The 17443-nt window shown below is 36.5% G+C and overlaps 1 protein-coding gene across 5 annotated transcripts in view; it reads left to right on the top strand.

The window, feature by feature from the left end:
- The window catches only part of ATRNL1 (attractin like 1), a 432638-nt gene that overhangs the window by 43317 nt on the left and 371878 nt on the right, over positions 1 to 17443 (top strand). For all 5 annotated transcript variants that reach the window (XR_002439678.1, XM_021399846.1, XM_021399844.1 and 2 more), the window contains exons 4-7: positions 169 to 297; positions 3754 to 3962; positions 13754 to 13928; positions 15153 to 15240. Coding sequence is in view for 4 of the 5 variants with exons in the window: in XM_021399846.1 (XP_021255521.1) it covers positions 169 to 297; positions 3754 to 3962; positions 13754 to 13928; positions 15153 to 15240 (601 nt within the window). In the remaining variant the exon portion in view is untranslated. The remainder of the gene's footprint in view (positions 1 to 168; positions 298 to 3753; positions 3963 to 13753; positions 13929 to 15152; positions 15241 to 17443) is intronic.

Genomic DNA, 17443 nt, shown 5'->3' with positions numbered 1-17443 from the left:
GGTGAGGACGAGTTTTATACACATTTTTAATTTAAAAAAAAAGTTTAAAACTAGATGTGTGATTTAATTGGTAACTTCTCTGTGTGATTAACAACCAGAATGTCGAACTCTCCCTCCCCTTCCCCTGACTGATTATAAAAACATTACTCTTTTTTTTTCCCCCTCCAGTGGTTTAATAGTTCCTGAAGTACGTGGAAATGAAACTGTACCTGAAGTAGTTACAACATCTGGCTATGCATTGCTACACTTCTTTAGTGATGCTGCTTATAACCTAACTGGATTTAACATTTTTTACTCGTAAGTAATTTTTTAAAAATAATCATTTTGTTAGTCAGCTTAGTGTTCCTTTTAAGGGAATGATAATTGCAGGGCAAGTATTTATCTGCTGATTTTCTTAATTGTGTAAGAATTGTGCTTTGTGGTATATTTCTAACACAAGGGAGCTGGAGGTTGAAAGGAATTGTCTTTAAGAAGCTAATTTAAAACAAAACAAAAAAACACTACATAATGCATTACATTGTTCTGTGTGCAGCTTCATGGGCACTCTAAGTGTATATTTCTCCCATGCCATATGGAACTAGAAAGTGTTCTTCTTCCAGTATTTATCCAACACACAAAGTTGTCATATGGAATAGAAGGGAGATTATATCAGCTGTCGTGTCAATTCCCTTTTCTGGAACTAGAATCGTCTGTTGCTTGATTTTTTTTTTTCTTTCTACTTGAGTGTACATTAGTGGATTTTGACATCTTCACCAAAGTTCTTTTATTTTTGTGCCAACTATAGTGGGTTTTATTTCATTCTTTTTCTACTTTTTGATACTTTCCCTCCTCTCTTCTATCTCAGGCAGCATTCTACCTTCATAACTCTTATCTGGAATGTTCTTTCAGTTTCTCTAATGCTGAAGTCTAATCTGGCATAACTACACTGTGCTTTTGAGTCACCTGCACCTGTTATGTGAACCAGCTGTTGATTTTGCTTTGTCTTGTCTAGGACATTCTTGTGGCTCATGATGTAGTGTATTTTTATGTTGGATGCTTGGTTCAAGAGAAGATTGCTCAGTCTTGTTGCTCGTGGGATAGTTTTCCTACGATTGCAGATATTCTTTTTATTTCATTCAATCCCTTCAGATTCTGAAATACCAATTTTTGGAATGTTGTGGCCAGTACTGCACTTCACGTGTGGCAGTACTTATCTTTTTGTGCCATTTTATTCATTTGTTTAGACTTCCAATTGGCATTTCTGACTATAGCTTTACTTTTCACACAGGTCTTTACATTTTCTATGGGAAGAATGTTTCTGTAATTTTCAGCAGTTTGCCAGCCTTTAATAAGATAATAAAAATTGGGGAAACCTCTAAATATGTGGTATTGGAAGTGTCAGCAGCCTTCAATTCTGGGTATTTTCCACATTTTTCAGTTGACATCAGTAAAATGCAGTCACCTGGCAGACTTCTCTATTAAAATTAGATAATTTTTTCAGTTATCCCTGAAGCATTTTTTGTACTGCTCCACTTGTTTTGAGAGCAAATGGTAATATGAGATGTCATTCTTAAGAAATGATGTCCTCTGCATCCTTCATGGTTAGGTAATGTGGTAAATGTTATGTGTTATTCCATTTTTACTTTGTAAGACTTAAAAACTAGCAGTTTTTCCACTTAGGTCCCTGCACATGTAATGAAATTATATGTAGTTTATGACTCTTTACTCTTTGTTTCTAATGTTGCAATGAATACTCCTCAATTTTTTTAACAAGACAGCAGTACCTCCTTTGATACTGAAAGCAATAGCTGTGAATGTTTGTTACAGCTGTGCTAATTTTTGTCTGTCATTCTGATCTGTTTTACTTTGCCTCTTTTACCCTATTTCTTCCTTGGTTTGATACCCTAGACAGCTTCTTGACTTCATCTTGGTAAACCACCAATCTTGGTAAACCACATGCTTTTATTTGAGGAAGTCAGGAGTGCAGCATTTGTGACTGAAGTGCCATGCCAGCTGCAAACAGAAATAGTTATTCCAGAAATCAGTGTTCATCTTTGTGTTCTTGGAGTCAGGCAGCCAACTTCCAGCTCCAGTCATCTAGTTTTTTTCCCATCTACAGGGTGGAGTCTGTGTTAACATCGTCAGGGATTTGCAGTAACAGTTTATTTTGAGTTTTAACCTAACCCTTCCCTGTGAGTCATCCAAGAAGATTTCAGAGCCTTTTTGGATTTCCTCAGGCACTGCCTGAGATGTGTATTTTGTTCATGGAATTTTGGACCCACATACATCAGTATCGTCCATTCCTGCTATCTCCAAGGAATTGCCTACACTTCTGGAACCTGCTTACATAGTTTAGCACAGTCCAGTTGCCTGTGATCTCAGTGTTTGGTGGGTTGTATCGCAGGAATATGAAATCCCATAGCAGTCACCAACTTCTTCCAGCCCTAGCTTTGCTATTCTTGCATCTCTGACTCTGGATTTAGGAGGCATAATTAAGGTGGCTCTGTTATTAAGCGTGCTGCCTTTATGTAATGTCAAGATATTTCAAGCAATTTTGTATTTTTTTCTCAATGCTTTTTCAATTTTTTTTTTTTCCTTGGATGCTAGATTTATTGTTTCACAGCATGGACCAAATCCAGTCAGGAAAACTCTCTGAATGCACCTGGTGGAGTGTTGATTGTACTACAGAGATTCTCTTGCTCCATGAGAGCAAGTGCTGCAGGGACTGTAAACTCCCTGCTGCTGCAGAGGTGAACTGTGTTAGTGTCAATGGTTTACGGGTGTTCGGCCCGGTTCTGTGACGAAGGGGACGGGGATCCACGGGTCCACACCCTGTGAAAAGGGAAAAGGGAAAAAGGGTAAGGAGATGGCCCTGAGAGCAAAGAACAGCGGCAACAATCTGAGGAGAAACAAACTAATTTACTAAATAAGATATCGGAATGCTAAACAACGCACTATAATACAATATAATTACAATTTGAGCTGATAAATCCAATACAGAGAGAGAGAATGTCCCAAAATCAAGGTAGGCCTTACTCTACTACTGACAATAAGACGGCTGGAGAGTGAGGTGCTGCCAGAACAAGAGACTGGTGGAAAAAGGGACGAGGTCTCGTGATCTGCAAGCTTTTATCTTTTCCCTCCGGCTGGAAAATGGTAACAGAGGAGCAAAGTACCGTGGGGACTGTAGTAGTCCTTCTCTTCTGAGAACCAGGTACATTCACTACATGATGTTATGATGTGGAATACCAATAACCGAAAATCACAAAACCATGACAGTTAGAGTTCAGGCAAACTATATAAAGAGCTTTGCTCCCAGGTTTTGCCACTCGTATCCCCATTTGCCCTTCAGATCTGCTTTAGAAGCTCTGTTAAGAGTCTACTTTTGGAAAAGTTCTGTTTATCTGATAGAGATACCAAGATCTTCCTCCATTTTAATTTATATTTGTGAGAGATACCACTTGCAGTTGCTTCCAGTGTGAATAATACCAGAGGGCAGGCATGGCCTGTCCTTCAGCTTAATATCAATATTTATTAATGTATGAGATGGTTGTGATACTGTTTTCTCCACAGACCGTGTGTGTAAGCCTGGATGGACTGTTCTGCAAGGCACTTGACTGTCAAATGATTAAACTTTTATCAGTGCTTAGGAATTTTTCAGAAAAATGCACTTAATCTAATAAATACTATTGGAATGGTGTGAGATAAAAACCTCTCCCATCAACTCTTGGCTTGTCATCCCTCTTATTTTACTTTTTTTTTTTTTTCCCCTAGAATTAATTCTTGTCCTAATAACTGCTCAGAACATGGAAAGTGTACAACCAGTTTGTCCATTCCAAGCCGGGTATACTGTGAATGTGACAAGTATTGGAAAGGAGAAGCCTGTGATATTCCATACTGTAAAGCCAACTGTGGCAGTCCAGACCATGGGTACTGTGATTTGACAGGCGAGAAGCTGTGTGTATGCAATGATAGCTGGCAAGGTAAGGGTTTGTTGTTTGGAACCAAGTCCGTCTTTAGTGCAAATTAACATCCTTGAAGAGTAAGCATAAACCAAAAAAATACTGAAGTAAATCTTGTGGGCTTAGAACTGTGCTTTAAATAAAATAAAAAGCTGACATGTTTACCTGACACTTTTTATTTGAAGGCAGTACAGAACTATCAGACCAAACCTTTCTAGAGGTGGATGTTCTTCTTGGATCACTAATCTGAAACAATTATGGCAGTGAAATTGTGAGCATATTTAACATTAGTGAAGGCTAAATTCCTCTGAAGCCTAATTTTCTGCTTGCTTATTTTTTCCATTTCTAGATACATTTGATTTTTTCCCCACCTTTTTTATTTCAAATCACTGTATTTTATAAGTGCTCTGTAAATATTCACTGTCTGATTTTTAATTATTTGTTATTTTTGTAGTGTATCGATGTGAGAAGTCAAGCTGTCTCTATGACAGCACCAAGTTGTGCATGTGGATGAGTACTGGGGGGTAATAGTTGCACTGTAACAAAGTATGTAGACTTCTGCTTACAGTACTTTTTGTATAGCCCTACCATAACTGTTTCTTACTAAAGTTCATTTCTTTAAGCTCTTAAATGTTTAATTCGCTTATTATAATTATGTTAGATGTTTGTATTATTTACTGTTCCTACTAAAAGTCTCAGTGGGCTTAGCTTGGTATGCACTGAAATCGCCCTTATTCTCTTAAATATTAAATACTTCCAAATTACTTTGCTGAGATGATGCTGTTTTCCCATTCCTTACTGCCTCTACTTTGTTTTATTGCTGTCTCTTTTTGTACATTCAAGGAAATGGCTGTTTTACTCCTATTAGCTGTCACATCTATTAGAGAAAAGAGAGCATGAGATTTAATGCATTTCTCTTTGTTAATAATTAATGAAATTGTTCATTAAAAGACAGTCAGCACACCCACAGAAATCCACTGCAGGAAATGGGCTGTAGCAATATAGCCATTGAGTGGAAACATTCCAGTCACAGATGTGCTGCGGAGTCCTCAAGAACCTCTCATGACTGTAGTGGATAAAAAAAAGAATATCCTAAAAGATAAGTCTCAATAAAGAAGTTGTGAACAGAATTTGCAGCAGGACTAGCACCCTTTTGTTTGTGCATTGATTCCATGCAGTGTTCTGACCTTCATGGTTAGCACCTTCTTTTCATCTAGCACTTCTGTAACAGCTTTCTGTTGTTTCCCACAGCAACTCCTAGGAGTTAGACTGATCATTTACTTGATTCTTCATTGTGTCTTAACAAAATCAATGTTGTTTTGAATTGATTCATTTTTTTTATTGTATTCCAGGTAATCTGGCTTGGTTACATAATTGATTTTCCTTTGTTTAAAAAAAATAAATATATATATAAATCAAAAAGTCAAACTTTCCTGAAGGCTTCTGGAAGACTACTTGTGTTCACTAGGACAATATGTACACATATTTTTACATCTATATTCCTTTCTTTACAAATTCTAAACTGCTAGTGTCATCTATGTAGGCTATTTGCAGTACTGGAACCATAAATGTTTCCCCTTATCTTACTGCTGTTGCAATCTGCCAAGCCTTTTTTGTTTGTTTCTATTGATTAAAATAGAGCTTCTACTTTTGAAGAAAATTTTGTTCCTCCTTGTTTCACATGATGTTGATTAAAGTATGTTTCTTTCTTAAACAGGAAGAAAAAATTTGGTGGACTGTGTTGAATGTGTTGTACAATAAATTCCTTTCTCATTTGGAACATGAAAAGGGTATTTTGTATTGCAACATAGATAGGGTTTCTTTTTTTACAACAGTGGCATCTTGTGGATGTTGGGAAAATAGCACTGGTAAAGAAACGAAACAAGTACAATGAGAAAAGAGAACAGGGTCTTCTTTGGGATAGAACTCTTTTTAGTAGAAGTTAAGATCTTTATTATATACCCCACACTCTGTAACAGATGGGTGCTGCAGTTGTACATAGCCAGTTAGGCACTAGTCACGCAAAGACAGAATGATACCTTGACAATGAAAGCAAATAATTAAGAATAACAGCATTCATGTTTTCTGAACAAATTGTACATTTGTTATTGTCATACAGATGCTTGGTTTCAAAATACATAGGTGAAGAAAATTTAATATTTCCTTGATATGTGGTTAATTTAAAATATTCAAGGAACGTAAAGGAGGCTGGAGTGAGTTAGGAGTAGTGTTTTGTTCTGTGAGTGCTGTTGCATTGCGCTGCTCCATTCCTGGCTTGGCCGTTTTGGTGTTCTGAAGCAGAATGCATTGATGCCTAATGGTACCTCAGGCAGAGAAAAACTACCAATGTGTTCTCTTCTTCTTTACTGAGCACAGATAGGAAACAAACGGGGATAACTTTTTAGTAAGACAGTACTATGCACTGCATCTGAGTATACAGCCAGCAAATTATCTTTTATACTGGGAACACTGTATTGTATTGTCTCAGGCTGTAAGTGAGCAGAGGAGATTTCAATACAGTAAATTTCTATAACATCTTTGAAAATTCAGGATGATTGGAGGGAGTGCAAACCATCCCACATTTCTGACAGTGTCATGCTAGAATGCAGCTATATGCTGCAATTTGAACTACTCTGAAGTTGTGGGTGTTTTACTAATACAGTTTTATTCTCCAGTAGTGTTCTTTAACGCATTTACAAGGCTGCAGTGAATGGCACTTGCAGCTTAAAATGTGCTAGCTTGATTTCACTGGCGTGTAAACTTCTAGACTATAGTTTGAGGAGAGGAATTATTAAAGTACAGTGTGACTGAACAGTGAAACAGATGAAATGAACATTTGTCAATGTAGTTCATACCAAAATAATTTGTAACTGCCAGGAGAATGCAATAAATTCACCTGAACCTCAGCATTTGATGGTAGGAAACCACTGAAACAGGAGAAGTCAGGAAATGCATGAGGGAACAGTAACAGCAACAGAGCTTGCTAATTGTGAAATGTCAGTGGGAGTGCTAAAAAAGCAACTTGGGGTGGAGAGATGTAAGCAGTACTTCAAGGCTCATCTTGGGACAGGTCTTGTTTCGTAATTTTTATCAGTCATAAGACTGAATGAAATCTGGTAATATGAAGGTGGGAGTTGCTCTCAATATGGAGGAGGACCAGAATGTCCTACAAAAAAAGTAGTGTGTGGATGAGATCCCTTCAGTTTAGATTATAAATTCATACATTTAGGAATTGGGAATATGCAGAATTTTTAGCAGCTGGGATTGAAGTGGAGTAGGTGACATAGGAGAAAACTTGCTTGTCTGTCAACTAGAATACAAACTGATATGCTTAATTTTATATTAATTGTAAACTATAGGCTGTAAAGCATCAAGTGCACTAATAAGATGATCAGCCACAATCTGCAGTTAAATGTAGGAATATATTAGTACTATACTTCATTTTTATTTCTACATTTTATGGATAGAAATTGCGCAGTGGAGAACCATTAAAATGATTAGGGCTATGGAATATAGTTTGCTTAATCTATTAAAAAGGAGGCTGAGGGGGAATAGGATTGCACTTTGTAAACTTTTGAGGGCTGTATATAATTATAAAGACCAGTCAGATCTTTAAGTCAAGTGATAACAACGCTAGCAGAAGAAAAATTAGTGATGGGCCATGCATTTTTTTCCCTTCCTTCATCTCTACTCAAGCCTGTGGTCCCTGTGGGCTTAGTTCTTCAGCTATTCCGATCCATAGGGCAAAGCCCAACCTTTTGCTAAAAAATGACTCCTCCCATGCTCCACTGATACTAGTTTACTCTGGGAAACATCACTGCAGGCAGTAATGACTGCAGCTCCTTTGGCAGCCTGACTGACTTGACTTACTTCACTTACCCAGAACTGCATCTCCACCCCTTGCACCATTCACTCTTTGATAGTGGGCTGGTTTTCTTTGGGGTGCGTCACCAAGCACCCAAATTCTTCTGTCCTTTTATTTTGTACTTTTTCTGCAGCATTTACACTCCTTTGATTCATCTTAAGGAATCAATAACAGGTGATGGTCAGAATGTGATTACCTCCACAGCCCAAAGCCATTCTGCAGCTGATGTAAATGTGCTTCCAGTAATGCTTTGCTTTGGTATCAGTTCTTAACTGTTCTCCACCAGCATCTTCGATCTTGATTTTGGGTTCTGAAGCCAGATGGTTAAAGGGTGCTGTCAGGTAGTGCAGCCCTTTTGGCTTGCCCGCTCGCACTGAACCTGCAGGTTCTCCAAGGCCCCATCATCCTTAGGTGATCCACTCTTCCTAGATGAAAAAGAGATGGGACTGAATATTAGTGACCAGGTGGCACTTCAAGAACCGTGTCCCCTTGTGTGTGTCAGGACTTCTGCTTCTTTCGTGGGGGAGGCTGAGTCCTGTCAGCTCGCTGTCGTGCTGCTTTAGCTGGAGGCCCTTTCAGGTTATGCCCTCACAGCAGTGAGCCATTCTTGAAAAACACTTTATCTTTTCATCTATCAGTGTCTTTTTTTTAATTTACATATGCATGTAGTAACAACCTCATTACTTTCCTGTTAGAAAGATGATTCACTGCTTGGTAAAACTTCCATTGTTAAGAGTTTTTGAAAGTATATTCGGATACATTCACTCTTCTAAATGTGTTATAGAAATTGGAAGGGGCCCACAAGGATCATCAAGTCCAATATTTTTCTCAATCTCAAATTCATTATCATATGAAAATATTATTGGATGTGTGAGGGATAGCAATATTTGGTTTGTATTGTGGTGGTTGAAGAATGACCTCACAATAATAATTCTCAATTCCAATGCTCAGATATCAAATAAATACAGAATAAATGACTGCAAATGCTTTATTTGAATGCTTTGGTTAAATTGTATGAAAAACAGGACCAGAACATTTATATTCAACAGATCAATACTTCTGTGTTTTCTCCTGTGAACCTGAAGGAGAAGATTAAGTTTGGAGACAATAGATGATGTTTTCTCATTAGGTGGAAATTGATCTTATGACTTGAACTACTGGAACAGATTGTTACTTTGGCAGTTCATGAAACTCCTCAATAAATAGAAATCAAATTCCTTCTCTTGTGCTGTGTGGGTAAATCACTTTTTTAAACCTATAGAATTTTTCCCTACCTTTGAGGATTACATAATTGACTTCCAATTCACTTTTATAAAGTTGTTTCCTCTTTGTAAACCTTTTTTTTTGTTGTTGTTCCTATGGGTGGAGTGGATAAGAAAGAAATCCAATTTTAAATAAATGGAGAAAAATCGTATTTGCATAGAAAAATAATAAAACATTTTTATCTGTGTTCTGCAGCTGTGGTGCTGCCTGTTCCACAAAAGGCATGTGCTTAGTGAATGTGATGGTTCTGAAGTGAAAACGTAGTTATGCTGAAATAATGGTGAAGTTTCATGGCATATATATTTTATGTATGAAGATCTGTAAATTATATTTCAAAGTTTTACATGTACCTTACCTTTATAAAGCATTAGCCACACAAAAGCATTTGTTCTTTAAATGATGTTTCAGTAGAAGTCAGTATTACTTTATTGCATTTTTTTCCCCTCAGCTGTATATTAAACCTATACAGGCTCATACGTACTGAAATAATCCTGAGGATGTTTGACACTTTCATTGAGGAGGCAGTCCTCAGCGCTCTGTCGTACTCCTGTTTGCACACACACCTGTGGTTGTACCAAGTGAAGCAGATAAAGGAATGCATTCAAATTAAAGGCTCACCTGGCCAAAAAGCAAAGCTTGTTTTAACCTGGATGTGTTCCTTTCCCTGGTTCGTTGTGCAGCCACATGAAAACTGGTGCCAGTGCTGAAATGGAGAGTAAGGAGTGGGGGAGGCCGGGGTGGCTTTTCGGTTTGGAATGCCAACTTACGCCGTTTTAATAATCATCTACATCATACACAGGTTACTATTATGTTCTCTGAAGAAAACAGTGAAGGACTTGATGCTTTCAAGCTCCTGAGTCTTCAAGAATGTGCCCTTCTAACATATCAGAGTAGGCTCTGGGTATGTGATGTTTCTCATCCATCTCGCATTCCAGTAATTCATGGCAGAACTACCAATAACGAAGCACTGAGATTGCAAGAAAGTTAGCTGTGACCTTCTTTCAATCACTGATCTGGTTAACGGTACTAAGAAATCTGCAATGTTAACTTCATATAAAAAGGTTTTACTTTCCCTCGTTTGAGTACAGTCTAAACATAGTGTTGGCAGGAATATTATTTTGGATTTCTCTCGTGAATTCTAGCAGCATTCTGTCTCCAGGAAAGAAAATCTCCAGTCGCTGCGGAGCTGCGTCGTTTGTGTGTGTTGGATTCGTGATTGGCCACTAGGGGGCGCCATTGACCACTACATCTCTGCGCAAGAATGTTAACCCGTAATAAAAACTGGAAATACGTTTCCTTTTTACAGCTGGCATCATAGATTTCATAATTATAATTAATCAATTGTAAAATATAAACACTTTTAGATTCAAATGAAGTGTCTCCTGTAGTGATTTACCAAATCAGAATCTTGTTGAGGTTACAATTCTATTATCTGTATTAATACTTAAGCAATGATGTACTGAATTATTCCTACTTTCATTAGACCTCATTCAAATACCATTAATCTTTTCAGGGCAGAAGGAATAATGAACAATGGGAATTGAAGTCTCCATCATTTAAGCAATGAAAAATAATTTGGATATAATTCAGTATCATTCTTCCATAGGAAATAGCAAATGGTCGGGCATAGAGGATCTACCTGGTTGTCATGTATAAGAATTAATTATATCAAGTTTTCTCAAAATGATAATACATATTGGAAAAACTTGATCTTCTTTGTGAAGGATAATATTTTAAAATAAAAAATGTGATATAATGTACTTAGTTTATTTAGTAGTCTCTCTTTCTCCTTTAAATGTTTGTCAAGTTTCTTCTTGTTTCAGTGTTAGCCTCTGCTTCTGGAGTGTCCTTTGTGAGAGTTCCCTGGCAAGGAGGACTAACAGTTTTTGCATGAAGAACTGCCTCCTCCTGTTTGTTTTGAATGTGCCAGCTTAAATTCTTCACATCTACCTGCTTTGGATCATTTATTTTATACACCTTTAGCATTCACTTTCAAGGAGAGTTGTTTTTTTTTTAGATGGAAAAAGCCAGCCAACTCAGTTGTTCCGATTACAGAAGCCATTTGATTCCTTTCAATATCCTTGTTATTCTCCTGTAAATAGCCTCTCTCACTAATATATCTTTTATTTTGGAGAATAACTCACAGGTTTCTTATTATGAGCAAATGACTGATTTAGGCAGTGAGGTAATAGCGCTCTCTACTTCTAGTGTGTGATTTGCCTTCTTAGTCCATCACGTGTTATAGTATTGTTTAGAGTTATCATAACTTGGGACTTTGTTACTGGGTATTGATCGTTATTGGAAGCTGTCATCTTTTTAGTCAAGCTAGAGCACTGCTGACATAGTTTTATATTTATATGTATTGAATTTCATGTATAATTTCTTTTTTGGTCGGTCTTGTTCCATTCTGTGGTTCATCAGAGGCAGATCTTATTCTTTCTGGTCTCCACAAAACATCATCATCATTGGCAGCAAACTTTATCCACTGCTTCACTTCTAAGATTGTTCATGTGTATGCTGGATAACAGGGGTACATGCAGAAATCCTTTTGGGATTCCACTGGTGACCTCCCATTAGGAAGTGTTCATTTACTCATGCCTTCTATTTTTATTCTGCAGTCAATCATTTAGCCATAGAAAGACTCTTGTTCTCCTTCTTCAGTATGCAAATTTCATCAACTCTTTGAGGAATTTTGTTAAATGCCATGTGAAATTCCATGCCAGCGTATCAATTGCATCACCCCATCTTGGTATCTTCAAAGAACTTGTAATAGGTTAGGAAGACAAGCCTTCCATTTGCAAAAGAATACCGATTTGTAAGGTTAGATTGCCATTATCTGTCTATTGACTAATTCTGTTGTTCTCGTACCTTATGCTGATTTGTCTGGTAGGAACCTGAGCACAGTAGTTTTCCAGATATCCCCTGGAAACTTTACTTATTGCTGTCACGTGTCATCAAAGCAAATAAAAACATAACTCAGAATAAAACCAAACCTACCTAGCTATATTTTAACATTTATTATACTGTATTTTGTGTTCATTTTTTTCTTCATTTGATCATGATCTAATATATGTATTTTTCTAATAACTTTCCTTCAGCCATGCCAGCCTCCCTTTACATTTACATAGGCCATTTTGAGCAAGGGAATGCATAGGTACAGTGTTTCCATGGAGGTGTCTGTAGTTACCTGCATGCCATCAGTAAGAATTTCACTCTCTTTTTTGCCCTTTTTAGCTTCTTCTTAATTTCTTTTGCTTCTGGAAGTTCCTTTCTTCCTTGTTCTCACGTAGCTCCTCCTTTCAACACTGCTGACTTTTTTTTTTTTTTTTTGCTTTTGTTACTCCTTCAGTTTTATCTCTAGTGCCAAAATATTGTCCCTCAAGAAATTCTATCAAGATGGACTTTCTGCTTTCAGAACTAAGTTTAGGGACCTGATTTGGCAGTGGATTTGTAGTTTGAGGTGAATGGTTGGATTCGATGATATAAAGGTATTTTCCAACCAAAATGATTCTATGAACGGAGTTTATACACTTTCTCCTTAAATCTGTACATCTCTATGCATCCTTAAATTGAGTGGTTTATGATTCTTAGGATGCAGACTAGGCTTTTTAATTTGCTTCTTGGGTGTTTGTTAGTTTTTAGCTGACTACGGCCGTGTTCCTTAGAAAAGCTTATGCAGAGTCTGAGCTCAACAGCTTTGAGTTTTAGTAATGTCCAGCAGCTTGAGTGAATGATTTAATTTAACCAGGCAGACTGAGATGGACATAACATTGCTTTACAGCATCAGCATCAGATTACTGACATCATTTAGCTGTCATGCAATATGTCTGCTATTACTGATGATAAAAGTTTCACTTCCATGATTGATCATACTTAAAGTGGTGCCCTAAAAATCCAGCGTTTTCCTATCTAGAAATAAAGCCAGTCAGTAATACTGAACAGTCACAGACAAAAGGCACATAGTTCACGTGCTTGTGTTTTTTTTTCTTTTATTAATTTTATTGAAATAATGAAACTTAAAATTGGCACCTTTTGAGGATTTTTTTTCTTTATCAAAATTGTTGTCTAAAATACATTCCAAAATAATATGTATAGGGCTATAGACTTTGGTAGCTTTGTAGAATGATCAGTAAGTTTCTATAAAATTCAAATTCTCAAATCCTTGATTTTATGAAACCCTTTCGTCTTGAAAGACAACACAAAATGGCATTGAAAAAAGCCAAATTTGTATTCTTGAGATTGCATATACTGTATCCTATACTGTAATGTTATTTATTTCAATGTTATTTGCTTTGATATCAACTTATTCTGGTTAGTTCAAATGCATTATAGTTTTTCTCCAGAGGTAATAAAGAGTTTATTCTGTGCTACTCATTTTGGGCCTATATTACTTCTAAAAATAATGGTTCATTTTGCCTTTCTTTCGATCTGTGACTCAAGTGTGTTTTCTGAGAAGAATGCGGAAATATGTCATTATTTCAGCTAATCTAACACTTTCAATTTGACTAATGTCCTTTGTTGTCATTTTTTTGTTGAGCATCTGTTAAACATAAAAGTGTATACTGTATTTTATCAGAACGAGCAAGCCTGACATCTGTAATTAAGCCTTCCCTACTTCTTCTTTATTGGCTCTAACATCTCAGTCTAACAGATTGTACAAATTGCACGTTTGTTTACAAAACAGGTCCAGATTGTTCTTTGAATGTCCCTTCCACGGAGTCTTACTGGATCTTACCAAACGTAAAGCCATTCAGCCCTTCTGTGGGCCGGGCTTCCCATAAGGCAGTTCTACATGGAAAGTTTATGTGGGTGATTGGTGGATATACTTTTAACTACAGTTCATTCCAAATGGTGTTGAAGTAAGTGATTTCTCCCTTATGATATCCCTTCTGATAAGGCTTGGGGAAAATAAATGTCAACACAAATGTACATCTATCCTGCAACTCAATCAAAAGATTTCTACTTTTTTAGGTTCTTTATTCACTGTCATATTTTTATGCTTCCAATTATCTTGTAATTCAAAAGAATTAGAGTATGTGTAACAAAGATCTACGTAATATTAATATGTAAACTCATCAGTCTTCTGAAAGCAGTCACTGTTATTTGCTGCAAACCATAAAAATGTTTGTGGTGATAAAACAGGGAAAGAAATCTGTGTGATGGCGTTTTCAGATAGTACATCTAGAATGATATTTGCATATCAATATTTATTTATAATTACAAGAGGCTCATATTTAATGAGGCACTTAGCCTGTCTGGTGCAGGATATTTTGGTGCTTCATATTTACAACACTCTGTATGTATATGCATTTGATCAGCTATTAAAAACAAACTTGAAGCATCTATCATAGAAGCGTATGATCTCCCAAGTTGGAAGGGACCCATAAGGATCATTGACTCCAACTCCTAAAATATCTGTAAATATCACTTAGCCAATTTGGATGGTAACTTGTATACAGACAGAGGTCCGAAATGTGGTAAATGATGCAACTGTTAGGATATGTTTATTTCTCCTATTTTTGTCTACCTCTTGTTTTCTTTTGCCATTTTACAGTCATCCAAAACAAATCTCATTGTCTTTGCATTTCCCTTTAATATCTCTGCATTCTTACTTCTTACCTCAGTTCCACTGTGTTGTGTTTCAATAGTTAATTTAAAGAAAATTAAATTCAACCATGTAAATGAGAGGGTGCTTAATAACAAGTTCAAAGTAATGCAAAAGGTTGTGGCATAGGCAGTTCAGTGGTGGTTTTTAGTTTGCTTTGAACTTAGTTAACCTAGTTTCATAACTTTCTTGTAAATCAGGTGGTTTTAATTGCAGTTCCAATTTCTGAAATTGTTGATGGGTCCCTGAAAGAACTGTTCCTGTTTTCCCTTGATGAATGTTTAGCACACTATCACTAGTTAGTATACTGTTGCAGCAGTTAGAAATGATCATCTTACTGCTGCTAACAAATCACCACCTCAGATAAACAATGCCTGATGAAGTGTGCACACTTTGTAAAACAAAAGTTAGTTCAAAAATACAAAATCCCCTATTTCTCTGTGGGTAGAAAACATTTTCTTTTTTATTTCTCTTCTAGCTACAATTTGGAAAGCAGTATATGGAACGTAGTGCCTGTATCCAAAGGGCCACTCCAGAGATATGGACACACTCTTGCTTTATATCAGGTTTGGACTCTTTGACCTCCTATTTAATTAATTAATTTGTATGTACTGTTCGTGATCTTAAAACGATTCATAGGTTTTTGAGGATAATTTCTAGTCCCTAAACACTTTGTATAATTGTCTTCTTCAGTATTTAGACCTATTGCACAATTTTGGAGAAAGATTTTGAGTAACTTTTTAGCTCTAGAGCTAAACTTGCCAATGTGAATTTTTTTTTTCCCAATAATATTTGCAATTCTTGGGTAAGGAAAGGTGAACTAGGAGCCAAGTGTGACCTCAGCATGGGCAAAGCCCTTGTTGAGCAGGCACCATCCCACAGAGGCTGAACCCTGCGTGCAGGACAGGGGGCTGATAGCGGGTCCTTTGACCTCATCTATGGCAAGTGATGACCCAGGTCCAGAGACCATGCAGGGAGTCCAGTCAGGATCAGGAGAAAGCAGAGCTGGAGGCAGGACTGGAGACAAGGCTACAGAAAGTGCCTGAGGAGCCCATCCAGGAAACAGGCTATCTACAGTCTGTGTTCAGATCAACCTAGAGAAGCAGGGACAGAGGACCCATGGCTGAGCCCCAGATGAGGCCCCTTAGTGCCGTAAGGGCTGTGACAGTAAGCAATATTTTTTTATTTGTTTTATTACACTTACTACTGAAATAGAGCAGTTTTAAATAGTGAGTATGCTGCTTTATCAAAAGGGGTTCTAAAGTAGCATTTGTATGGAAAGACTCTATCTTTTTTTATTTCTTTTATATCCTTTCTGAGAAAGTTGTTTGGGGGTATCAGTACCTCAGAGATTTATATCAATCTTCTATTGGTTTTGAATTGATATTATCACTGAACTATCGACCATAATGTCATGACCTCATTCTACTAAATTAAAACCCCACCACCATTGTAATGACTTAAAAAAAAAAAAAAAAGTTTTGTTTGTATGCATCTTTTCATGAAAATCTATTTGACTTTATACATCCTTGTCCTTGTATTGCACATTAAATATTATTCAATTCTTTGCCTTTGTTCACTATCTTAGCTATTTTGAGTAGCTTAGAACTGAAATTGTCATTTTCCTGTTCATCCCCGTGCCAGATTATTTCGAAGTATGTTGAACTTACAAATCCTTATTGTTGATCTCTGTGGGATAACACAGGTGACCTCTCCTCACTGTAAAAAGTGAGCACTTTCCTCAAAATTAATTCCAATTGAGTCACCATTTTTATTCTTAAATTCCTTCAGAACTGATCTTGGAGACTTTTTTTTTCTCCTTTACAATGACAATTTGATATTAATTTCTGCTATGGAAATACCTGTAAAGTCTATGATGAAGAATTCAAATGCAAAAATTAATTTTATTACTACGACTCTGTCTTTTCAGAATATTATACTGTCTGTGGCACCACAAATAAATCTAGTTGGCTGTTCTTCTAATGCATTTGAAAAATGGTGTAGTACTTTATACAAAAATTTTGCAGGCAACTCATCCAGCTGTTTCTTGGCTTGCCTTACATGTCTCCACATTTTAATCTGCTGGATTTGCAGCAGATTTTGAAGCACTTTTTCTTACTTCTGACAGTCTTGTTAAATTAAGCCTGATTTATTTTAGTCTTTCTGATGGGAAATTTTAGTTGTGGTTTTTTGTTTTTTTTTTTCAAATGGAAATGCTTTAAGGACTTCTTCTCAGATCCCAGAAAGTGTCTTCACAGTGTCATTAAAGATTTTATCCTTTCAGTTGTACCTTTTAAATTTCTTTTTATGATCAGTTTTCCTTTATATACATTGCTTCTCTGAAGTTAAGTGGAATTGTGGGTGTTTGGGTTTTTTTTGTTACTTTTTTCCCCTCTCTCATGTTTCTCTTCCAGAGATGTTGAATGTCACGGCTACTACTGTAGCAATAACATTAACTATATTCTGTGCATGCCCCAAAGCCAACTCAAAAATTGTTTTTCTCCTGATCTTCCCTGATTCATTACCTATGTATTATCTGTTCTTTAAAATGTCTTAGACTGCTATATTCTGGTTATTTCACTTCTTGTGGAATGTGGATCTTTTTTTTTGTTGGGAAACATTCAAGTAATGTATCATATAGCAGTTCAGAATAAAGGATTATGATATCATTTAACCTTTTCTTAGTTGACAGTACTAATATTTAATTGAAATGTTCCAAACTAAAGGGTAACAATTTTAGAGAAACTTTTACCAGCAAATAGCAAATAA

The sequence above is a fragment of the Numida meleagris genome, chromosome 5 (assembly GCF_002078875.1).
Source record: "Numida meleagris isolate 19003 breed g44 Domestic line chromosome 5, NumMel1.0, whole genome shotgun sequence".
Classification (NCBI taxonomy): domain Eukaryota; kingdom Metazoa; phylum Chordata; class Aves; order Galliformes; family Numididae; genus Numida; species Numida meleagris.
Note: the sequence above shows the minus strand (reverse complement) of the source record. Positions and strands in the feature narration are given on the sequence as shown.